The 26,436-nt window shown below is 37.5% G+C and overlaps 1 protein-coding gene across 1 annotated transcript in view; it reads left to right on the plus strand.

The window, feature by feature from the left end:
* MMP16 (matrix metallopeptidase 16) overlaps window positions 1-26,436 on the plus strand; it is a 274,901-nt gene that overhangs the window by 241,217 nt on the left and 7,248 nt on the right. Inside the window, exons 7-9 of the mRNA XM_006193949.2 lie at window positions 1,026-1,164; window positions 16,766-16,916; window positions 25,822-25,937. Of these exons, the coding sequence (XP_006194011.1) occupies window positions 1,026-1,164; window positions 16,766-16,916; window positions 25,822-25,937 (406 nt within the window). The remainder of the gene's footprint in view (window positions 1-1,025; window positions 1,165-16,765; window positions 16,917-25,821; window positions 25,938-26,436) is intronic.

Raw genomic sequence — 26,436 nt, forward strand, 5'->3', positions numbered from 1 at the left:
TGACCGTATAATTTATGGTCTAAACCAGGACACATTTGAAGGTGAAAGAGGATTCTGGTGATAATTACACAAGATCGTGGGTGTAACATGGGCATACCAGGAGGCATGGCGTCGCTAATTCATTCCAACATTTTACATAAGGAGAGCTTGCATATGTCTATAAATACAAAGGTGCTTATGTGTCCGTATGCTGCTCCTGGCAAATGGAAAGCTCACTTAATTCACAAATCTGGCATGGAATTATCTGTGCGATCTCTGTTCTTCCATCTACAAAGCCCTGGAGATAACGTAAAGTGCTAAGATTAAGCATTGTTACGTTACCTTTTTAACCACAATGTATGGATTAGACTTCGGGTAGTTTACTACAAGAGCCTTCATGATCATTGTGGGTAAGTTTCTTTGACTTTTTTTTTATGGAGTTATAGTCAGTTTACTATGTTGTGTCAATTTCTGGTGTACAGCACAATTCTTCAGTCATACATGAATATACATATATTCATTTTCATATTTTTTCACTGTGAGCTACTACAAGATATTGAGTATATTTCCCTGTACTATACAGCATAAACTTGTTTATCTATTTTATATACACCAGTCAGTATCTGCAAATCTCGAACTCCCAGTTTACCCCTTCCCACCCCCTCCCCCGGCAACCACAGATCTGTATTCTATGTCTGTGATTCTGTTTCTGTAATACTACTCAGCCATAAAAAATGACAAAATAATGCCATTTGCAGCAACATGGGTGGACCTGGGGATTAGCATTCTAAGTGAAATAAGCCAGAAAGAGAAAGAAAAATACCATATGACATCACTCATATATGGAATCTTTAAAAAAAAAAAAAGACAAATGAACTTATATATAAAACAGAAACAGACTCACAGATGTAGAATACAGACTGGACTGTTTTGATGTAGGACAGCAGTAAAGGTGCTGGCTTAGCTTTGAAAGCCTTAAACCTTCGCACAGGGAGATTTGTGGGAGGCCTCACGTTTGCTGAGAGATGCTTCTGTTTGCTTTGCAGGACCAGTGGTTTTGGCGAGTGAGAAACAACAGGGTGATGGATGGGTACCCCATGCAGATCACTTACTTCTGGCGGGGCTTGCCTCCTAGTATCGATGCAGTTTATGAAAACAGTGATGGGAATTTTGTCTTCTTTAAAGGTAAGGAATGTTCCCCATGTCTTGCTCCATTGTATTTTGGTCATTTTTTCCCAAGACCTTGTTGAACACATAGAAATGAATAAGTAAAACCTGGTGAGTGAGGTTAGGTAGCTAATTCATTTTGTAAAATGAACTACATATGTTCACTACCAATATAAATGAAATAAAATCAAAGATAATTTTTTAATTCTCAAATTTATGTTTCCTCTTATGGTATTCTGATTTATAAGTCAAATTTAGGAGCATTGTGATCTCTTAGTATTTTTAGATTTGGCCTAAAAGCACCAGAAAATAAATAAACTAATTAGTTAATTAATTAATTAATTAAAAGTCATTTTTCTATTAATTAAGGGTTTGGGGGCTTTTTAAAGAGTATGTGGAATTGCTTGTGGTTTTTATGCAATGAAATCTATTTCACATCTTATTTTCATATGTAATTTCTTAAACTTGAGTCAGTCAGTTTATGTTTTGACTAAGTCTTATCATCTGAGTGACAGATTTTAATTGCACAAGGATTAATGCCTGGCATGCAAAGGTGAGACTACCTGGTAAAGTGAACTTAAGTCAAGTGACTGGTACTCCGTCTTCAGAACTCACTATCATTCAAAACAATGAATCTGAAGTCTGTGTTGGGGGCACAGGGAAAAGACACTGGTTGAGCTGGAGGATTGATATCATGGTGAGGGGGAGAATGAGCTGATCTGAGGAGAACTGGGCTGTAGAATGAACATGATTGAATGGATTACCCAAGCACCTCCAGGACTGAGAATAAGCTTAGACAAGGACTGAAGCTGAGGGAGAAGAAAGAGGATGAAACAAACAAACAAACAAAAAAAGCAGTTATTCTCAGGATCAGGCTACAGGTGTCTGCAGTAGTGATGAAGGTAATGCAAACATAAGGCTTAAGGACACTTGGGATACTTTAAGTGAGGTCCGAACTACCCATGTGAAATGGAAGTATATACTTAGAATTTATCTTAACAGATCGTAACTTGGGAAAAGAGAGGTTAAAGGAACACAATAGTCCTGCGGTCACACTGCCAATTTTGAGCACTTACTAGCTGCTCGAACTGGACAGTTGCTCAATTCTCTTTGCCTCAGTCTCTCCATCTGGAGAATGAGGTTACTATTAGTCCCCACCTCAGGATCAGTTTGAGGAGTAAATTAATGACCAAGTGTGAAGGGGTTGGCACCTACAAGCCCTCAGTAAACATCAGCCATTGCTCCTGCTGGTGTGATCACTGTCATTATTATTATTATCAATATTACTGCCCCCCTGCTCTTTATAATGAGTGACATGTCCTGTCCCACCGTGGACAAAGGAAGGATGCCTAAAGGTTCTAAATCCTAGCGGCATGATGTTTGGAGGGAAATTACCCTCCCCTACACTCTTCTTTGGTCGCATGTGCAGTAGCAACAACAACAACAACGACAACAGCAAATGAAAGAATAAGCCCTAGGTAGCCTACAGCTAGAGGGCTGTCCCAGGGGACCCCGTCTCATCACAGCATCAATCGTGCCCTCTGATGAAACTGCCCGAGGAGAAACTGGCGCAGTCACAAATCAGTGTTCCCACGATTCTTTATTGCCTCGGGGCCTTCGCACTTTTATTCAGTGTGCCTCCCCTCCCTCCCTCACTCTGGAAGGGCTCGCTGCTTTTCATCTTCCAACTGCCAGCATGAAAGGGACCTCCCCAGGGTGTCCTCCCTGTCCACACCACTGACACCCTCCACCTCGCACGCAGCACTTGTAACATTTGAAATTGACTGCATTCTGATGTAAATTTCATGCAATCTGGATCTTGTTTATATTCTCTCACACACCACTGTATTTCCAGTTCCCAGAGACAGTGTTCGGTGCATAGTAGGTGCTAAACAAACGTTTTAATAAAAGCAAGATAGTTGCATTCTGATTGGACTCAAAAGGGTATTTCTTACGATGGTAACAACAGGGACAACTTTGTCTCTTGTCACATAGTTACTAAACTTTTAGAATTTAACTTGTCAGCGGTCTCTTCTGACCTACTGTCAGTATCAGGAAATGTCTAATCTTAGAACTTTGCCACTCCAAGGGCCCAGCTGTGGTGCTTCCTTCCTCCAGTTTACTCCCCGCATTACCTTCAGATAAACCTCCCCAAACACGTTATAAACAGGTAGCTCCCTTATTCCAAACATCATTGCTTATTCAGAGGGAGCCAGAAGCGCTGGCTATTTCCAACAAGACTACCCCCTTCTCTGGTCTTTAATCTCACTATTGGCAGGAGAATTAAGAATTCCAGAACCCTGGGCTTTGGATGACACCACCATGTTCCTACCTTTATCACAACAATCACAATCAGGATGACTGTCTCAGCTTTGCCTTGATCTCCTTATGGCCTTTATCACCTCAAAGTCTAGATGATCAGATCATCTCTCATCCCAAGACCATCATCCCCATCTTGCTCTGTGGATGAGGAGACAGTCAACACCTCATTTCTAGCACTCTGTTTCCCTTACTCTGTTTAATTTTCTGCATACCATCTGGCAAACTGTATGTTTCACTTACTTGTTGCTCATCTGTATCCTTCTCACTAGAATGTCAGCTCCTGAGGGCAAGATCATCTCTCCCTTGTTTTTTTTAAAACATAACATTGTATCCCCAATCTCTTAAACCAAGAGTTGAGAAACTTTTTCTGTAATGACCAAATAGCAAATATGTTTGGCTTTGAAGCCCATACCGTCTGTATTACATTTCCTTTAATTTTTTTCAACCTTCGAAAATGTAAAACCTCTTCTTAGATCATGGGCCCTACGAAAGCAGGCAGTTTGTCCTAGTTTGCTGACCTCTGTATTAAACAATGACAGGACTGCAGTAAACACTAAACTAGTAATTGTTGAATGAATGAAGAATTCAGTTCAAGTCCTCATCTGTGTCTGTGTTCACAGCTCTATTCAACTTGGTCTAGCCCATACCAGCCGTATTGGACAGCTGTTACCAATGGATTTAAGTGTTATTCCTCTTCAAGTTGTACTTTTTTTGGCTCTCTTTCCTTTTGTTTTCTCTCTCCTTGTTTTTCCTTTATGTTTTTCTCTTCTTCTAATCCAGTCTATACAAGGGTACTTGTACTAAACTAGCTTTGTCTTTTATTCCTTCTACCAAACTAAAGTCCATGTTGATACACAAACTTACTTAATCATGTATTTCCCAAAAGTACTTTAGTGTTAGCCTTGCTTTCTTCTTGCATGAGAATTTGAAGGTGTGGATATAAATATAAGTACAAATGAATGTTTAGCTATTAAGTATAAATACCATCTTAGTAATGTAAAAATCAACGTAACATGTCATATTCAGGTGAGCTTTAATAAATACCTTAAGAAGAATTAGAAACTGCTGGAGACAATAAAAACTTCATATTTTTGTATAATTTACATAATTTTTAAACTTTGAGCAAAATTATGCATGTGTATGTCATATGCGTGAAATTGTCAGCACATAATCATAAAAATGGATATAGATTGTCCTCCGTAGATGTGATCAGTTTTATATTCTTAATAGAATTTTATTGCTTTTTATATATAAAAGTGAAGTATATCAAAAATACACCAAGGGTGGCTTCTGTTTCTAGCCAAGATGTAGTAATAGGAGTCAGATTTATCCTCCCACCTAAAAGCACCAAAAATTGGACAAAGCATATGAAACAATGATTTTCATGATACTGGACATCAAGAAACAAAGGCAGTGAATCCTGAGAGTTAAGAAACAAAGAGAAGTAAGCCCAGAAAGTGCCTCAGTTTCTGCTCTTATAAGAATTTCCAGGCTGTGGCCCGTGGTATGGGAATGCAGGTGGAGTTTGGAAGATTCTCTCAGTCAAGAAGACAGAGCTGAGAGCTATGGGAGAAGAAGGTGGCCACAGTTCACGAGACAAAGGAGTGCCGAGGAAGGAGCTGCACTACGTGAGCACCCAGAGGTTAGCAGAGGAACCCCCAACAATATGGGAGACAGAGCTGGTCAGCTGATGTGTGTAAGGAAACGAAGTCTGGAGAAAGACTCATGCAATAGACACAAAAGGGGCAATGCCTGACACTGACATAGGGCTGGCAGTACTTGTTCCTAGCAGCCACGGGCTGTCCACGGGCCCTGGACAGGCTACTGAGAAGAGTTTTGCCTCAGCAGTTGGGAATAATGATCCTAGAATGAGTACTCATTCCATCCTTCCTAACCAATCTTACAACACTCGAAGTACTCAGATTGTTTCTATGTAACAGTCCTGGAACAAAGCTCAGGAATATTTATAGGAATACAAAATTATTCACCCAACCAGGTAAAATTCACAATATCTGACTTTCCCCATAAGACCAGAAACAAGACAAGGGTGTCCACACTTATCAATTCTAATCAACATTTTACTGAAGGTTTTATTCAGTGTAATACCATTGCACTCAGGTATTTTCCCAAGACAAATGAAAACATTTATACAAAGACATCTACACAAGTACTCAAAGCAGACATATTTGTGACAATGAAAAACTAAAAACAATTCATATATCCTCAATAGGTGAATAGGATAAATGAGCTATGGTATGTCCACATAATGGAATACTACTCAGCAGTAAAAAAAAAAGGATGAACTACTGATTCATCCTACAAATGGATGAGGCTTAAAATAATTATGATGAGTAAAAGAATTCAGACAAAAAAGAGTATTGCTGTATTGTTATATCCATATAAAATTTCTAAAATGTGCAAATTAATCTACAGTGCCAAGAGGTGTCTCAGTGTTTGCCTGAGGACCAGTGAGATTGGGCAGGAGGGAATACAGAGGGGCATGAAAAAACAGTTCAGGATGATAAACATGTTCATTATCTTGATTATAAAGATATGTTGACAGATCTATACATGTGTGGAAACTTAAATTATATATTTTAGATATGTGCTATTTATTGTGTGTTAATTATACCATAATAAGGCTTAAAAAAAAGCTTTGCTAAGCACATCAGTTTATGTTGGAATAGTTTAAATAAATATTTTACAAATTTAAGTATATTGGTGACCATGGGTAGTAAAATTTTATTCCTTCATTTTTCCACAGTGTGTTAATTATGAGCATCCAAATTAATACTATTCTGGTTTCAATCCCTTACTTAAACCCAGGGATAATGAAGCAGGGTGTCCCCTAATACCAAAAATGCCTCATTCCCCAGCATCCTCTCTTCTTGATTGAGATTCCACTGCTATTGAGAACAGTAACATGAGAAATTAACTAAGTCTTAATGTAGAATGAACCCATGTACTGTAGCTATCATACTTAAAACATTATATAATGTTACTGCTTACAATGATTATATTGTATTTTCTAATAAATGTTTATATTGAAAATGACTATGTACAATATTTTGATGTCCACATTTTGAATAATTAGATCTTTATTATTTTATATTGCTTATTGTGTTCTATTTTTGCTCTCCATTCTAAGTTCCCTGGTCATATTTTTGTTTACTTTCTATTTATGCTTTACTATTTTTATCACATATTTTGGCATAAAGAAGCAAAGTATAAGTAAGTAGATAAATATTTTAAGGAATTTTTTTCAACCTCACATATGTAGGATTTCTGTTTGTTTGGTTTTGTTTTCCCTTATGAAGCCAGTTCTTAGTATATCCTTTCCCTGGTCAAGACGTTACTCAGTGTAGGTGCTTATGTCTGAGCGTAAAGCTGGATGCACAGACCTCAGGCCTTTGTCACTCAATGCTAGCTGGCATCATGGTTTGGTATATGTGACTGTCACCTGGTACACCTGCTGCTGGTTAGACCTGTGGTGTCTAAACAGACTCCCTTATCCTTCTACTCAACATTTGGCAGTGAACTGAGTCACTCTTTTATTGATGCCCAAAAGTTGGTTTATTTTACTGGGAAAGCCCCAGAAATAGGAAACATATCACACCCCAGGGAAGTAATATGCTTTTCTCCAGCAACTGAATGTACTACACCCTTTGTGCTAGTCAGCTGTCCTCACGTCATTCAGAGAAATCCCGTTTAACAGAGCAATGTTTTGTAAGCACGATCAAGCCAGATGTTTATATTCTCAGTTACTAGTCATGTCCGGATTGAATAATTATGAGCCAATAACATAAAAAATTCTATGTTAGAAATTGAGCTGGTGCAATCTCCTTCAAGTACGGGACAACAATTTAAAAGCCATCTCCCAGTGTTGTCCAAATCAGTAACAGTCAAGATCAAGTAGTTGACAGGTTGTCTCCAAATTCATATTGTTGCTATCGTTTAATAACTTCAAGCAGTACTTATCATTCTATTTGACAGCTTTGTTCCAAGAGGCAAAAGTCATATAGAAAAGAAACTAAAGTATCTGAGGCAGAAATGAGGAGGCTAGTAAGGTGTGGGAGTAAGAAAGGCATATAAAAGACGTGTATCAAAAGAGAACTGTCTTAAATACGTGGCACTGGAAGATGGCAAAGAAAAGAACTGTTTGCTTGAGAAATGGTTTATGTGACTTGCATTATTTCTTCATTTCAAATGTTCATAAATCAGCAATTTCTTTATGATGTTTACAAATCACCACTCTTGAAAGGTTAAGGAAGTGCTAATGAAGTTCATTTGAAGTAGAAATACATTGTTTCTCACATAGTAAAATGGATAACCTAAACGAGATCTTTTATTTTAAATAGATAATGGAATGATTACTTACATCTCTGTAGAAGGTAATGGAAAATTGATGCCTAAAATGTTACACTAGATTAAGAAATTTACATTCAGTGGCCTCGGTACACACATTAATAGTTATATAACATGTACACAGGTTACTTGCTTGAATTAAATACATTCAGAGAATTTTAATATTACTGTCTGTATTTTATATTGACATGAAATGACCGTCTAAACCAAATGGTCAAACATTTAATATTTGAAAATCTCCCTTGTATTTTAGCTCTACTTATTTATGATTATTCAAAAAGCCTATGGTATGTTTTTATGATGGCTGTTTTTAATTTCTACTGCAATATTTTCCTATCAGTAATATTGTGCATCTGATTTTTCCTCATTATCAACAACTTGTATCACATCCTTTTATTTATTGTATTTGAGTACTCTGGGAAGCAAACAGTAAGATAAAGTTATGGGTAGGAAGGTAAATCTTTGAAAGATAAAAGGGGAGGAGGCAGGACTGGCACAGAGTCTTGGCAAACCCAGTGAGGAACTCCTGAGCAAAGGTTGCCTGTCAGAGGAGTCCCGAATAGTGCAGAAGTGGCCAGAATCTAGTATGTGCTGTGCTCAGTCACTGCCTGGAAGCTGCCCCAAAAGCGCATAACCTGACCAAAGGCACTCAGTTGACTCCTTGGCCAACTATCGGATCCAAAGGCATTCAACTGAATGGCCAGTTCTTTCTTCAAGGGAGATCTAAGCTACCCACCTCAGTGTCTGCAACATTTGCACATGTGTTCAAAATTCTCTACTTACTTGATAATATTGCAGGACCAGGAAAAATAAATTCTGGTAACAGAAAGTCATGTGACCTCCAGAACTGGGCATTTATTCAAATTTCTTGTGTTGCCTACCTATAAACAATATAAAAATTAAAACTTAATCCAAGTGACGGGTGCTGCCATCAATCAGTGTTCTTAATCATTTATTGCTGGCATTATTTATTTGAGTAGACACTAGACAAATTCAATCCATAAAATGTCATCTTTTGTAATAATGAGTACCATTTATTGGGTGCCATGAGTCAAGTACAGTGTGGGTATATTATACATTTGGGCATTATTTCCAGAGCTCTGAATGAGAGGTGTTAGTATTCTACATATAAATTAGAAAAGAAAGCCTTGGATTTAGTGACTTGTCCAAGATCTCAGTAGAGCAATAACCCCCTAGTTCTATCTGATTTCAAAGCTATTGACTATCCCACTAAGCCACTAATCCAATAAAGAATTTTTTTTTCTTTTTAGAAGTGGCATCTCTATTTTATTCAGACTCTCATGGTTGAAGAATTTTAACTAGGATCATAGCCAGTCTGTTTGCTAGGGCTGCCAGTATCAATTCTTTATGATAATTTTTTTAAATCTTTGTAGTGTTTTGAAAGAATGTATCAGTGTTGGAACAGTAATCGACCAAATAAACATCATTATTGAGTAATCCAAGTGCAGGCTTATTTTGTATGAAGAAAAGTCAGCCATTATGGAATTTGTGTCCTAATTTTTTCTGTAGAAGGGCGCATAGTAAATGCTTTCTGCTTTGCGGATCATATGGTCTCTATCATAATTACAAAACTCTGTCGTTGTAAAGTTAGAAAGCACGTTAGACAATATGGCAATGAATTGGTATGGCTGTGTTTGGGTAAAACTTCATTTGCAAAAAAGGCAGCAGCTGGTGGCCCTAGTTTACTGACTGCTTTTGTAATAGAAGATGCAAAATATAAATGTACAAGTAGAGTTCTGTGGACTCTGAGGAGACGAAAATGCAGCTGATCTTTAAAAAAAAAATTAAAGTTATAAAGGGTATCTAATTACTGAGGATACAATGAGCAAGGCACGAACCTAATATAGTGGATTAATTAATAAATACTTCCAACAATAAATGTGGAGTGATCAGTTGATAAGGGGGAAGGAAGCAGGAATTATCAGCAATTCTGAAAGCCAGACAGCGTGTAAACATGCTCTGTTTTGAAAGTCAGTTTGGAATAGTAAGTTTAGCGCTGCATTAAAAAGCCCTGGGCTGTAATACAAATCTATTAGCAATTGGTTGTGTCATTTTAAACGCATCACTTTTTTGACCTGGAAAATAAATGTGTTAGGCTGGATTCTCAACCATTTTTTTGATCCAGGGTACAGGAAAATCAAATGTGCTCCTATCTGTAACAGTGGCTGGGTTCAAGGGTGTTAGGGAAGTATGTGGTAGTTTTAAGGCACTGTCCTCTAGATTAAAAAAAAAAAAATTAAGTCATTAGACACTATACTTTTTCTTGTAGGAATAAGCATGTAATTTAAAAACTCTTCATGGGTTTATTTACTTAGCGTATTTCCTGTGCTGGTCCCTCAGCTCCACAAGAGCAAAAACCCAGTGTTTCCCTGATTTTTGTATCTGCTGCTCCTAGTTCAGTGACTGGCTATAACAGACCCTTAGCAAACAGACATTGAATGGCTGGCTGGCTGGCTGAATGAATCCTTGAAAAATGATTGGAATAGATGATCTATAAAGCCGCCTCCAACTCCAAACATTCTTCGAGGTTATTCATTTTATTTATAAAGCTTTTCTGTCTTTAACTCAGACTTGTTGATTATTTTCCCCCGCATTCTGCCAAGTACAATGTCAGTAAGGACCCGTTTTTTCCACTTGCTCCAGAAATCAACCCCATATGAAATCCAGTAAGTGCTCTCCTTCTGCCAAAGAGGCAATATTTTCCTAGAGAACCAGACTGTCTGATGGTAAGGTAGTTAAAAATCTCCTTCTCCTATAAAAAATAGTTAAATATGAATCTCACATACTTACTCAAATTCTAAAAAAATAGAAACGAAATTGTTTCAACTTTGTCATGTGAAAATCTTGCCTCATTAAGATACAAAAGGGATTGTGCAATTGTATTCCCTTAATAGGCACTTGGAGAATTAAACATGTAACTCATAATCATTGTCGCGTTATTTTCTTGAATTCTGTGCCACAAATACTCAGCAAGCAAGGTGGTTTGTTTTTTAACTTTTTCTATACGTAACTGCTAGGATCTCATCATGCCAACTTACAGCAAATGTTTACTGATAAGTCTCTTTTGCTTTGTTTTTTAAGGGGAATATAAATGCATTAAAAAAAATTCCCTGATATTTGCTCCTAATAGAATAAAAAAAAAAACCTAATTGAGATCCTGTATACAAAGGCCTTGATCATTAACAGTGAAGGGCTTATTGTTCCTTCCTTTTACTGATGGAAAACATTTGACCAGCAATATTGGGAAATATTTCCATAACGCTTGACAACCCCCTTTCCTCTGCCAAAACAGCTTTTATATAATAACACTAATTTCTTGGAAGAAATGTAAATTTTTTTTTCACACATTATCCTCTCCTGAGACACCCTGGACAGCACATAACCTAAGTTTCTATGAACACTGTCTCATGTTACATGCACCAGGACGTCCAGGGTGTCCACGAACCTGGCAGTATCACTAAAGGGCCTGGAAAGAGAGCGAAGAAATTTTCATGGAAAGAATAGGGTATAGGAACTACGAATGGAAGCCTTCTAAGGCAGAGTAGAATGCTTCTGCTGGAAAGGAAAGACAGCCAACCGCGCTGAGCTGGTGAAGTTTAGTCTACACAGCTAGCGTCGGAGGAATTGAAACTGTACACCCTTTCCTAATTAAAGCTGTGATGAAAGGAATGAACGCAGTAAGGATTGCGGTATCAGCTAACAGGACAAGACTTTCTCACTCTTTCTCCTATTGTTGTAAGGCTTTCTATTTTAAATGCCACAGAGATATGACTGAAATATAGAGCAAGCTGGAAAACAGCTCTCTGGACTTTCCATCTCACTAACCCTGGCAAGGAAGTGACCTGGGACTTCGAATTGTGGGGTTTTTCTTCTTCAAAAAGTATTCACATTTAATAATGGCTCAGGATAGGTGTGTATTTTCACAATAGCATTTTCCAACACACAGTTAAATATAATCATTTTAATGGCCCTCCAACACAATACTGGGGCATGCCTTTAAATATTCTCAGACTTGCTGATAATTATAACATTAACTTTTCTTTCAGCAAGATTCAAGACACAATATTATAAATGTAGTCTTTATTGTCCCTTTATGTTAGATTTTGGATTTTTTATTTGATTATCTGTCTAATAGTAAATATGGTTCTTTGAATCAGTAACCATTTATTAAGCATCTGCTACTTTCCAGGCATCATATGCAAGGTGCCACAGGTAAATGGTATCAGATATGTTTGCCCTCTGGCTGTTCACAGCCTAGAGTGGGTGGCAGGCTTGTGATTCATGAAGTTCAGGGTGCTGAGTGAGATGATAACTTTGAAGACTGAGAATTCTGGCAAAATAAGAGGCCCCTCTTACTGAGATAGAAACTGCTTTCCAGAGAAGTGATGCCATGCTAAGTTTTGAAAGAATCATACCAGGTTTTAAGAAAAAGAAAAAAGAATGAAACAGAATATGGATAAAATAAGAGCCTCATATTGAAAAGAACCTGAAAATGACTTACCTTAGGTAGGTTTGGGTATTATCCCAAATGCAATGGGAAACCACTGAAAACTGTAAACAAAAGAGATAAAAATCAGGTGTACATTTCAGGGAGATCTCTTTAATGACCGTGTGGAAGATAGATAAGAGAGACAGACTGGAGGCAAGGAAGCTATAAAATAAAAGGGTTGCTGTGGAGGCACGTGGCTGGAAGGCTGCACAGTACAGTGGCTAAAAGCCAGGGCTTTGGCCAGTAGACTTGGGCTTATAGATCTAATATCTGTGTGATATTTAGATGGTCAAAAATTATATTGAACAGTATTACTCAGTAAAAAAAAAAGAAAAAGAAACCCAACCAGGTTAATTGAGCTTAGGAATGAATGTGACAGGAACTCAGCTCAGGAACTGGCTACACCTGCCATCTCTCCAACAGGTCTCCTTGTGTCTCTCCTGTCTGTTTCCTCTTTGCATCTGCCCTACTCTGTTTTCTCTTTCAATCCACCTCTCTGATGACTCAACTTCTGCTTCCTCGTAATGTCTCCTTACCAATGGACGTCACGACTTCGCAGGCCCCCTAATGAGTAGTCAATTTCCCCTGCTGAGAAAAGTCTCTTAATAGTCCTTGAGTCGCATCGGCAAGAAAGAGGCATGGATGGCTCTGCTCGTCTCTTTCACCCTGCAGAATTTTGACTGGCTCTGGGTGTGGAGTGGTAATACTGAAGGAGGCTAAGGAGAGCAGTGGGACCTACGTTAGAACTTGTGGACAACAGGCAGCTAACTTTGGAAAGGACGATGGGAAAGAATACCTAGAACCAGCGGCAAAAAGAATGATCTGCAGGAGACAGGTTCAAGGAAGAGTTAACGAAATCAAACCAGCTGAATGTAAGGACTCATTAAATAGGAAAAACAAAGAGGGAGATTTCCGATGTGAGCCACTGAGTAGCTAGCATGCCATCCATCCAAATAGAGAAAACAAGAAGGTCCTTTGATGAGTTCAAATTTGAACTTGTGGGTCAACTTTGTGGAAAATCCCAGCAGGTAACCATACATCATTTTTGGTTTTCAAGAGATATTTGGACTAGAGGTAGTCATTTAGGACCACTCCCTTTTTGGCTTCTTGGGTTTTCTTTTACTTTGTGTTTCTCCCTTGCCTTCTCTACCTCCTTCCCATTTGCCTTTTCTTTCCTCTTCCCTTATGTGATCTCTTTGAGATGAGGGGGTGGGGAGTGGGTCACATGTTTCTAGAAACCCAGTCCTGGTTACTCTTCATTCTCTCTGGATTGTCTCATGAAATCTTGAATTAGTAAATGACATATTTATGCTTGTGACTTAAAAGACTTACTATCTTCAAATACACATCCCGTTACCTACTTGACTTCTTAGATATCTAAATGACCTCTCAGATTTTGATTTGAACCCCCAACAGCCCACCCACCCATGTCGTCTTTGTCTGTTTGTATAACACTATAAAGTCTCTCACTTAACAAAAGTCAGAACTTCAGGATTTTTCTTGATACAATGTTTTCCTTATTATATTCCATCTCCAATATATATCACGATTCCTTTCCATCTCTATTGCTGCCATCTTATTCAGACAACTAATAAAAACTTTTTCATTGAATTATTCAGTGGTTTCCTATTTCACTTAGAATAAAATTCAAATTGTGACAAAGGCCATGTCACCTCTATCCTTACTACACTCTCCTGCAACATGATGTTCTAGCTAATGAGGTTCTTTCCATTGGAGCATTTGGTCTCGGCGTTTCCTCCGCCTAAAACCATCTTCACTGGTTTGACTCTTTGGTGTTACATGAGTCACAATTCACATTGAATACACAATTTGCACTGCTATCTGAATAAAGGGATCCAGCCACCCCATCACTGTTATATTAATATATTCTTTTGTATTTTTGTACACTTTTCTCTCTGAAAATATCTTTATTCATTTGCTTGTTTAAGGGCAGTTTCCCCACACCCATTCACTGTGATCTAAGCTCCATGAGTGCAGATTTTGCCTTCTGTTCACTCTCATATCTCCAGTGCATAAAGCAGTGTGTAATGTGTACAAAGTACGTTGTTGATGAATGACTCCAATAACTAATTAATTTTAGCAAAAGACCCTTGGTAGATCTCATTTTCATTATTCTCTGTATGATCCATTTTCCACAAAAGGCCAAATACCATCTTTTGAAAATATGAAAGAGATCATATCCCTCCGCACATCCCACTCATAAATTCCACTAATTGAACCTCTTTGGTGGCTTCCCAGCGCCTCAAACTGCGATCCAGGCCCAGCGTGTAGGTTTCCAGTGCTACTCCCTTCTTGCTTCTCACACTCCCTGGATCTCCCTTCAATTTTTTGTTCATACAAAACTCTTCTTTTCTTGGGCTGTTCCTCCCAACATTTTTTTTTTTTTTTTTGCATAGATATCATCTTCTCTTTCTTTAAATGTTGGCTGAAGTGGTATTTCTTCAGAGAGGCTTTCCTGATCTCCCTACCTGAAGTTAGTTCCCCTTATGTTTTCTTGTTCTCAACCCCTGATGTGTTTCCTTCATAGAATTCATTAGTTTTCCAATTACTACAATGATGTTTTTGTGTTCTTGGTTTTCATCTGCTGATTCACTTGAATGTAGGGTGATCAGGGTAGTGATCAGGTCTGTCTTTAGTGTCCTTTGTACCCAACATGACACTTGGGACACTGAAGGTACTCAGTAAACATTGTTTTATATTAAAATGATAGCAACTGGTAGTAAGAAGCCCTTAGAATGATTCGATAACTCCTAGTTACAAACTGGAAACTCCTAACCAAATCTAGCTTGAAGTTTGGTTTTTTGGTTTTTTGTTTGTTTTTTTTTTTTTTGGGGGTTTGTTTGTGTTAGGTTCTCTCAGGCCAATATGTGGTTTTATTTTATTTTATTTTTTAAAATTCCTTTTGATGTAATGTGAATGCTACACTTTACCATAGTCCTCACCTAGGGGTGGTATTGAAAAATTGTAACAACAAGGAACTTACATCTATTAGAAAGGACATAGGATATTTTTGTCAGATATTAATAAGATACTAACTGTTCTACTCTGTCAGATATTAACCCCAAGAGGAGGGAGTGATTTAAGAAGTTGCCTGATCATAGAAAGATCCAGAGGAACCAGGGGAAGAAGACTTGGCCAGGGCAGAGGGGTGGGGACACAAATAGGCCTTGAAGGCATATTTACTGACTTTTGTGGATGTCTCTCAATATTTGAATAATACCCCTGCCATTCCAGTCCTGTCTTCTCTAGCCTGGCCCTTTTAAGTATTTGAGTTTGTGGTTCCACTCTGCCCCTCCCCTGTTTAGAATAAGAAGAGAAGAAGGCAGAGAACAGAGCCCTGGGAATGTCAACTGAGTGAAATAAATGAAGCCCAGAGAGGAGCAGTGAAAGAAAGAAAGGAAAGAGAGAGAGAGAGAAAGAGAGAGAGAAAGAAAGGAAGGAAGGAAGGAAGGAAGAAAGGAAGAAAGGAAGGAAGGAAGGAAGGAAGAAAGAAAAAGAACCGCAAGTAGATGGTTTTCTAGCAGCTCAGGGAGAAACGTGCTTTAAGTGGTCAACTGTGTCAGTAGATAAGGGTGGAAAAATTGTAGGCATTGGTGACTCCAGGACAAAAGTTTTCAGTAGACAATAGGTATTAAATCAACTTTCAGTGGAATGAGGAATGGTTGCAGGTGACTTGAGAGGCGTACCAGAGAGGGGAGTGGTCCACGTGGTCCACCAAGGGTGTAGGGCATGAGGAAGTGTGTTGTCTGTAGATAATTTCAGAGCAACAAAAAGCTGACTGAAGTTTATCTTCTTTTTAATATGGCCATACTCTGGCAGTTCCCAACAAGGTTAGGGTTAAATTTTTGCTCCCTTTACTTACCACTCTTAAAGAGAAGGATACAGCTGAAAGCGGTCATCAGGTCAAAGGAAGATGACTTTATAAGACTAGAGGGGACTTGTTAATGTTTATATAATAGAAAGAAAGGGTCTGCCTAGAGGCAGTGTTTTACCAGAGCAGCAATTGTATCCAGTACAGAATCTGAGGGTATACGGAATGCACAAAACACAGGAATAATGTAGCCTTGAACAAAGTCAGGTGTCTAATTCCTAGAGGAAGAATCCTTGATCCCTGATTCAGAACTGTTTCCATATGGCAAGTTGTAGATCTTTTTTTTTTTTTTTAAATTTCTTAAATTAATTCACAGACTTTGACTAGATTATTAAATAGGTTTTCGTTATAACCACTTTTGAAAGTAGCATCGGTGTTTCAGAAGTAACGTCAGTATTCCAGATGTGACCACTAACTGAGTTATTTCATGGATTTCATGTTAAAGAATTTTAACTGCATTATGTGAGAAGATATATTCTTATTTCTGACATTAAATTAGTGTATTCTGCATTTGCACTTATTTCATACAGGTAACAAATATTGGGTGTTCAAGGACACGACTCTTCAGCCTGGTTACCCTCATGACTTGATTTCTCTTGGAAGCGGAATTCCCCCGCATGGTATTGATTCAGCCATTTGGTGGGAGGACGTTGGGAAAACCTATTTCTTCAAGGGGGACAGGTCAGTACACACTTCACATGAGGAAAACAGTTAACTAATGTTTAGAGAAGTCAATATTTCTAGTCTATCATAGGCATGTACATTTGATGGAAGAATCTGACTGTGTGTATATAAACACAAGAATTAATAGAATTGAAACTATTTCTAAACATATTTTAGAATAATATTCAAGATAAATCTCTCTCTAATATACCCAAATAATATGACTTTCTTATGAATGTATATATGTAGTATATATTCTTTCTCTTCTTCGTAATCTTAACATGCCTATAAAACTATGTAGCAGTGTATATTTATCATTACAATACATTTCCTTGTAATTTAACTTACTTTTTAACACAGGATTTTTTTTTTTTCTTGCTTTTATATTTTAAGTTAAAATTTTGCAGTCTGCACACAGTTAATTTTGAATATTTTCAAATATCTTCAGTTTAGTCATGAGTTCTATTTTTCAGGACACTATTTATTTAGGTACTGGCAGATAGGTGCTGTGAACTAACTGGCCATCGCTGGGCTAAATACATTTGGCTGAAAGTATAATATCCTTCGCTATTTTCTCTCATTTCTTTTCCTTTTATGGCATTCCTACCAGAGTTTGTAAAGCTTAAGTGAATTGTTAGTCTTACGACTTTACAGTGATCACTAGGTGTACATAGTTCTACCCTTGCCCACTTTTTGACAGATATTACATATAAAATATAATGTTGAAGGCTACATTTTTATTCATTTAAATTAATATTAGGTTAAAAAAGTAATAAAAAAGAAAAATTAAATTTTAATTATACTATTACTAGCCGGGTCAAAATGTGACACCTATAAGTAACTGTCACTGGTATGTCAAAGAACTTTATGCCATTTTACAAGTAAATTTACAGCACACACCCACACGCACACACATATAAACAACAGGCTTTAATGACCAGCAAACTAGTATTGAGTTTGCCATAAAATCTTAGCATAACATAATCCTATAAAATGTCTCAAGCTTCAGGAGAAAAGTAAGAATATAATCCTTGTGTATTTTGCACTTAGCAGATGATTTCAAATGTTGAACTTTACCTATGAACAAAAAGATCCTATAATTTGCCTCCATGGATACAAATGTATACTTTTGCATTTATTCTGTTATTAACTTTCTACACATCAGATTTGTATATATTTCTATGGCAAAATGTGCATAGATTTTAATTCACTACCATGAAACTAAAGTTTTGCTAAACATTTCTTACTAAATCACAAAATAAAAAAGATTCATCCAACAAAAGTTTTATTAGAGAAGACACTACTTACCACAAAAAAGTATACAACTCTCAGCGAGATGAAAGCATAGTAGAGTATGGAAAGGAAAGAAGGAAGGTGGTGACTGCCACAGCATGGTGACCACTAATAAAAATAAATCTGTGGACTTATATTCTTTAAAATAACAACCCTCGAGGTTGTTCGAGTTAATTCCTCAGCTGGTTTTAATTGCTTGAAAGTACTCTTTCGGGACTAGGTTCAATACAACGTTGTGTAGGCTGTTTGTTTTTAGTTTTATTTTCTTTTGTTTGTTTTGGTTTTTCTGTTTGTTTGTTTGTTTTTTCCCCAGAAAGGGGTAGAATCAAAAGGCTGAGAAGACACACTGAATATGTTAACTTCTACAGGACAGAACATGAAAGCTTTTCATGTGACCGTTTTAATGAGGGTTTCATAGACGATCAGAAAAACTGCTATTTTATTATCAGATAGTCATACTTTTTAAAAATGTTTCCATTCTAAAAACTTAGCACTTCTTGAAAGAACTGAAGTTTAGAAATTAAACGTGGGCTGCCTCAAATCAGTGAAATCAATGAAGGATAGATACCAAATTTATAACAGAATAAAGACTATAGTAAATGAGAAAAGGAGTTTTAGTTCATTTATTTCCTACTTGAGAAGCTGCATGCAAAATATAACACATATATAGAAATATTCTGCTTCTAAGTTCTCCTTAAATAATTAGTCTTACAGGTTTTAAAAATATATAAAGCAGGGTCCCAATTAATTTCCACGTATGTGATCTTATGTAAGAATTCGTGAGTCATAGATGTTTGTAAACAGATTACTTCATATTTGCATACTTACATAATTCCAAAGTCACAACATTTATCAATACATTCATTCTAGATTAAAAGTAGGTGGAAAAGACATTAAACTGTCTAACCCAAACAGATAAACAACAATTTGATTGTCACTTTTGTGTAAGAATTCAGTGAGTCTTTCTTCATTAGAGGCATTATATATTTACAATACTTATCAGTTTTAACATTGCATATATCTTCCATGTATATTTTTGAAAGAAAACATATTGAAAATTATTAATCCTTACTTATTTCTTCCTCTTATTCCACTGTCATTTTTCTGCCTAAAAAATGTATTAACAGGTTTCTATGTCTCAAAGGCTCTGGTCAGAAAAGGATCTTAGAGATAATCTATTCTAGGTATAAAAACACCAAATTGCCTTAAGGTGTCAGGTCAAATAATGTGGATAGTGCTGTGTACAGCAGTAGTATTTATGGCCATAGGAGTGATGGGTACTGTGAGGAGCTGGAAAGTGCGAATACTCTAGAAAAACAGTAAATATCAAAAACATATATATATATAATTTATTAGACAAACAAAGCACATCTTTAAATTAGATTCAGTTTAAGTGCTGCCATATGTCAGCCCTGCATCTTATTCACTTCCTACCAAATTCTAGGCAGCCTCAGTTACACCCCAGAGGTGTTCATCCTTCTGTACCTGACTCCCTGTGGCGACAGTGTAAATATGAGACAGCCCATTCCCTTCTCAACAGCTCTAACTCCTGCTTCCTTAAGATTCCTCTACTGGTCTTGCCCTAGCCCTCACTCATTTATTTAAAAAATAGTTTGGACACACATTGTGTGACAGGTGCCAGGTGATAAAGATATAGCAGTAGAAACAGCCACAAGGCTTCAGCTCCCGTGGTTCTTAGGTTCTGTCAGGGGAGATAGTAGTAAACAGAGAAGAGATAAATGACCCTGACATTTTGACATTGAGGAATGCTCCAAAGACATAAAATAGGTGACATTGTGACAGAGACTCATGGGTGGTAAGGAGCGGTTGGGAAAGCAGTGTGGAAGTCAAGAAAGGCCTAAGTTGTGAAAGGGACACTTATGCAGGGACTTGAGTGGGGAGAGGTTTCAGCCACATGAAACTATTCAAAACGGTGCCTCATAGGCACGTGCAACAGCAGCGGAAAAGCAGTAATGTTGGAATGCTCAAATCAGAAAAAAACATGGTGGCTTGAGCATAGTGAGTGGCCGAGGAAGTCACACAGGTAAGCAGGGACCAGATTATGGGGCCCTGCAGACCATGGCAAAGACTGGATTCTGAGTACCATGGAAAGGCGTTGGAGGTTTTTCAGTGGGGAATGCATGTTCTGCTGTGTGCTCACGAACATCATTTGGGCATCTGTGTGAAGAATGGGCTTCAAAACTGGAAGCAAGGAGATAAATTGGGAGGTGTCCTCCAGTACAAGGGGACACGATGGTAGCAGTGGAGACAGAGCAAAGGGGGTCGGCATGGTGTACATTTCAAATATGATCATAACGAGTTTTCTTAGTGGCTTGAATTTTAGGGGTGAGAAAAAGCAAATCAGACACTTCTAGGTTTTCACCAAAAATGACTGAGTTAGATGGTGCCATTTCTGCAGACAGGGCAAATAGGGGAAGAGATATTAAGGAAAGGGAATTAAAAGTTTGAAATATTTATATCCAGATTGAGTTACCTGTTTTCACACCAACTGGAGAAATCAAATAGGTAGTTGGACAATTGAGTTCACATCTTAGTGGAAAGGTTGGTTGGAGGCACAGATCTGAGAAGTAACTGAACATATAAATTGTACTGAAAGCAGGGACCTGCACGAAATCTCCCAAGTGCAGAGACAGCTGAAGAAGAGTAGATGCAATGATGGTTCTTTAAACAGATCTGTAAATTCAGATGAGAATTTCCAGTTTGACTTTTTCACATACGGCCTGGAGCTCAGTCCCCCAGCCTCCCACTTGCCCTTTTCCTAATATGCTATAATTTGATGCTTGGATACATTTTGATTTTCATAACATTTAGTTCTAAAATGCTATGTTTCTAAATCATCTCTCAGCATCTTCTCACAAGTATATTCAAGACTCTTTTGTCATACTTCATTCTAAGCTGAACCTTTGAGAATTTTAAGACCTTTTCAAAGAAAAAGGACAAAAATTTAGGTCCCCCATTTTGGTTTGTTTTATTATTATTTCCACTAATAGTCAATCCGAAAAATACATTGATTTCCTGTAGCTCAAGTTGTGTGTTTATGAAGTTTTTACATGTTTTTAAAATTATCAAACAGAGTACAAAAATGGAGATTTCGTATGATTATCTAGATGTGAGAAAAAGTGACTCTGTTCTGTGGTAACTTAACAGAGAGAGGCAAGTAGTGTTGACTCGGGAGTAAAACAGACAAAGTAGGATGAAGAAATGCTTGGGTCCCATGGACTCCGTCTTGGAGCCATTTTTTGTTCAGTTTGAGTTCAGTATCCAGTAACAATAGAATATGTCATTCCAGAATTGTCTATACCTCTTGTTTGTTCACACAGAAGGAATGTAAGATAACATTGTATTCTACCACATGGGCAACTTCTATCTCTTATGAATGTGACTCATGACCAGGTCTAAAAAAATGATGAGTAAATCCCATTTCAATTCGTAATTTATTTTAAAACATTGATTTACAATGGTTTTCTCAAAGAATCAGCAATTTAAAGTCAATTCTACTGCAGAGATTACTGATATACCAGAAGAAAAAACTGTAAGATTGAGTTATAATAACCTTTATCATTTGCTGACCCTTGTACACAAAATTCCAATTTTTTTCTTTATAATATCTAAATTTGAACTCCCCAATGGTTTATTTGCACAATGTTCCATCTGAATATGTTAATATACTTCTCAATGAACCCGTGAAATACCACGGATGCAAAAACTCAGTGGGGTGAGCTTTTTTTGTTCATGTTGAAATATGTTCAAATATGTTAGAAATTAAAGTGCAAACCTATATTTATATAAAGAAAAGCCTCAGTATCTTTTATAAGGCAGCTGAATATAATGTTTATATCTAATAATATAATGGACTGAATAATATTATGGCTGAATATCGTTAGATGATTCTAATCACATTTAAGTTACTGGATTTGTATCAAAGCTGACACAGCAGATATCCTGAGAGTCCAAGCCTGTTTTGAACTTTTCGAAGATTGTGAAATGACCCCAAATTATAGGTTTGCATTATCTGCTAGCATAGAGAGGGGAAATTTGCTTTTATTCTGACAGATTCATACCAAAATTATGTTCCTGTAAGAGAGTATAATAAAATGCACATTCCATTAATATTTTCTTGAAATGTGATCTCAATGAATCTTACGTGTCTGGCATATATGTGCACAAAAAGTTTGGCAGGTGAATGGATCTATGAATGAATAGAACAAGGGATGAAGGAAAATTATACTCACACAATGAACATGAAGAATTTGAGTGAGGGTTCCGAGAGGGTACAAATGACAGGGGGATTAATGTTGGAATGTTCTATCAAGGGAAGTACTGGCAGTAACGTGGTAGAAAACTACTCAACTAGGGAACAAAGAGCCTTAGTTTGAGTTTCAACTCTAACATTCAAAAGGGCAAATGTGACTAAGACATTACTTTTGAATAATATGATGCCCAATGCTTTGTCACTGACTGAACTGAGTGACCATAATGTACTGAATCCATTGTTAGGACATCATCACAGAGTACATTATAATATGCAGTATGAAGGACTGTTGAAGGATTTTAGTGAAATAAGATTAAATATAACGTATGTATATAAATTTACTTTACAGCTACAAAACACTCCATAAAGAATAGGTATTGTTACATGAATTTTGTTATAACCTCCCCTTAGAGAATGAACCTGGCTCTGAGTATGAACTTATTGTCCTTGAATCACATGCAGAGTAGGATCCCATTGTCCCCAGAATTTTAAATTATTCCTAAGTTAATAGAATTTTAAAACTAGCTTTAAGTTACGGTTTATACCATCTAAAAATGCCATTTTTCATAAAATGCATCATTATTTAATCTATCATTGAGAGAAAAACCCTGCCCAGTAAACTTTGACATAGTATTGATTGTAAACTGCACCCCAATGTTAGAGATGTAAAGTGTGAGAAAATGTGTATCTTAGCATCCATGAAATCAGGTATCTGATGATTTCTCTGAGAGAGGTTTTCTTCATGGTCAAGTGCAGGAACCAGTTAACATATATGACTATCATAAATCCCACTGAAATATTTACTTGGGAGAAGAGATCTGGAGATTTTGAGTGTAATCTCAACCCTGTTAACCAGGATATGTGTGTCACAGAATGTTCTGTGATAAAGGAATATTCAAAAATAACTTAAAAGCAGATGTTTCCATGAAAAACTGTGAAAGAAAATGCACTTTTGTGTTGGTAGAGCAGTTCATTCCCTACCTGTCTTCTTCAAAAAATACTGAGCTCCATTATTTCAGCTCAGTGCTTCTGCATGCAGCTTCTCCTGGTGTCTTTATCAGATCTACCCTCATCTTCTGTGTATCAACAACCTATGATGGGCACCTCCGCCGGGTGTTTGCCTTCTGCATAAAACCTGACTTGTGGCTTATTTATTGGGATGCATCCTGAAACAATCTTTTTCTTCTTTCCACATGAACACTGAGAATGGAGCAAGTGCTAATACTCTGGATGTTACTTTCGTGAAGTTTCTAGGAATCTATAGCAAAATCTTCTTTACAAGATCCCATAACTCTGTAGATAAAGCATTCTCCATAGACCCGAAATAGGAAAATAGTCAGAAAAGACCAGAATTTTTTTTCCTTTTTCTGATTTGAGCCAAACGCCTAACCCCAAGATAATGCATTGTGTGTTACTTCACAAACCTGTGTTGCTGAAACACGACTTTTGGCAGATGTTAAGAGATGTCTAGCGGGGTGGGGGAGGGGGAAGGTTGTCAAACATTTTTGGTATGTGTAGAGAAAAGAATAGCAACTTTTGAAATCAGACAGAACTGGTTATAAATCTACCTATCATTCATTGTCCTCCAAGAATTCTCCTCCCTCAAAGGGGGACAGTGATGACCCTCTCATGGGTTTGTTGTGATTAAATAATACAATACGTAGCGCATTATGCCTGCCTTAAAATAAGCAGTATCACTGTGGACTCCCAGTGGTGTCACTCCGGTTTTGTCCATCCTTTTGAGCATTCAGGCCTACATTTGTTTGACTGTTAGAACATACAAACCATAGTGAGTGATCCAAAGTAGGGACGTTCACAGTTCGTTCCTCAGCTGGCTAGCGGTTCTGTGAAAGTGGCCCAGTGGCCGCCCTGTGAAGGGATGAAGCTCTGAGAGTTCTGACTCTTAGTAAGTTTTGCTTTCATCTGTTTATCTGTCTATACACCAAGGACTGTAGTCAAGACCTGCCCTAAGGTCCACACTCGACGAGGTCCCCAGTAGCCTCGTCAACAACTCCACTTTGATGTCTAGCAGGCATCTGAATTTAACATACCTAAAACCAAACTCGTGATTCCTCAAACCACCCCAACTTAACCATTCCTTGCTTCCTTATCTCACTGAATGGCAGCATTATTCTTCCGATGTTCAGCCTCCAAATTCTTGAGTTATGCTCAGCCTCATTCTCTCATTTCCTGCATTCAATCCATTAGTAAGCTCTTCGGGCTTTTCCTTCAAAATAATACCCCAGTGCCTTGAATTATCATCAGCTCTATGGCGAACACTCCAGCCAGAGGATGACTGAAATGCCATCCTAACTGCTATCATCCCTGCTTCTGCTTTACCCCCTTCTGTCTATTTCACTCACAGCAGCAGTGGGTTCCTCTCAAAACTAAGCCATGTCTTGAAGGTCCTCTGCGCAAAGTCAGCATTGGCTTCACTTCTCTCTTAGAGGAAAACTGAAGGCTTTGCCGTGGTGTGAGGGTCTATCCAGTCATGGGTCTCAGCTCCCACGTTGCCCTTGTCTGCCCTTTGCTAGTGCAGCTCTAGTCACACTGGCCTCACTGTGGATGCTTAAGTTTGCACCTGCCACGGAAACTTTCGGTAACGAGTTTCTCTACCTGGAATGTTATTCTCTCTGAAACTACGTATGTCACTCCTCACTTCTTTCCTCCCTCTGCTCAAATGTCACTTTATCACAGGTGACCTCTCTAACCACTGATTTTGTATGGCTGACCCATGGTCCTGGATACCTTTTTCTGCTTTGTTTTCTTTATAGATCTTAGCACCTCCTATGATAGTATGTATGTACTGATAAATTGTTTTTTGCCCATAACCCCTGTATATCCTAAAAGGTAAGACTGGTGAGAGCTAGGGCATGTCTGTTTTGTTCAAGGTTGTATCTCCAGCCCCTACATTAATGCTTGGAACATAGGAGGTACTCAATAAAGATTTGTTAAATAAATGAATGAAAAAATGAATCAAGATTATGCTTATTTCAAAAGAAGATCCGGCTGCCTAAGTAAGATTTTTTAAAAATCCTGACAACCTCTGATTTCTACACAGATTGGTGACACCCTTTTGAATTGTAGCTATGCTTAGCTAGCATTATTTTTTAATTAACTTTAGCAGACTTGCTAAATACACAATAACCTACCCATCATTTTTTTTTAGCATATACAGAAAAGGAAACAGAATACATTATTTGTGTCCACCATCTTTGCATGATTTGTATCAGTTCTGTAAATCATTAACAGATAGCGTTACAGCAAGGATTTAATGAATGTTAGCGGTTAGAGTTTATCTACATAATTGTCTTTCCTATGCGTGTGTTGTTGTTTTTGTTTATTTATCCTTTGTAGGTATTGGAGATACAGTGAAGAAATGAAAACCATGGACCCTGGCTATCCCAAACCAATCACAGTCTGGAAAGGTATCCCTGAATCTCCCCAGGGAGCCTTTGTGCACAAAGAAAATGGTATGCAACATATGCATGATGTATGTCATGAGTCTACTAAGTATCTCAACAATCTATTCTACTTTCTCCCTATGCCAAGTGATTAGAAGCTGCCATACTAGGGCTGTCATGTTTATTTTAATTTTCCTTCCTAGATTTGCGTTTAATATTATGCTCCAGATACTTTTTAACCTCAATCTATTTTAGTTTATAAGAAAAAAGTAAAGGTAAAGGAAATTTTTTTTTTAATCAAGGGTGTAAATACCTTTGAAGTAACCTCACCTATTTTCCATTAAAATTCCTATAAGGATAATTATTATAAAGATAATAATAACAAACATGCATGGGATAGGAGCTAGTGACAAAGAAGATACGTTGTAAGTGTGGGCTGAGGCACAAAGACATTGGTAATACTGCATGTTGAGAATTACAATTTTTCATGTATGCCTTTGGCCTTGAGTTTCAGCAAACAAGGAAGATCCCAGCTCAATACAGTCAGGCTGGAGCGGATATATGATTG

Source organism: Camelus ferus, chromosome 29 (genome assembly GCF_009834535.1).
Source record: "Camelus ferus isolate YT-003-E chromosome 29, BCGSAC_Cfer_1.0, whole genome shotgun sequence".
Lineage (NCBI taxonomy): Eukaryota > Metazoa > Chordata > Mammalia > Artiodactyla > Camelidae > Camelus > Camelus ferus.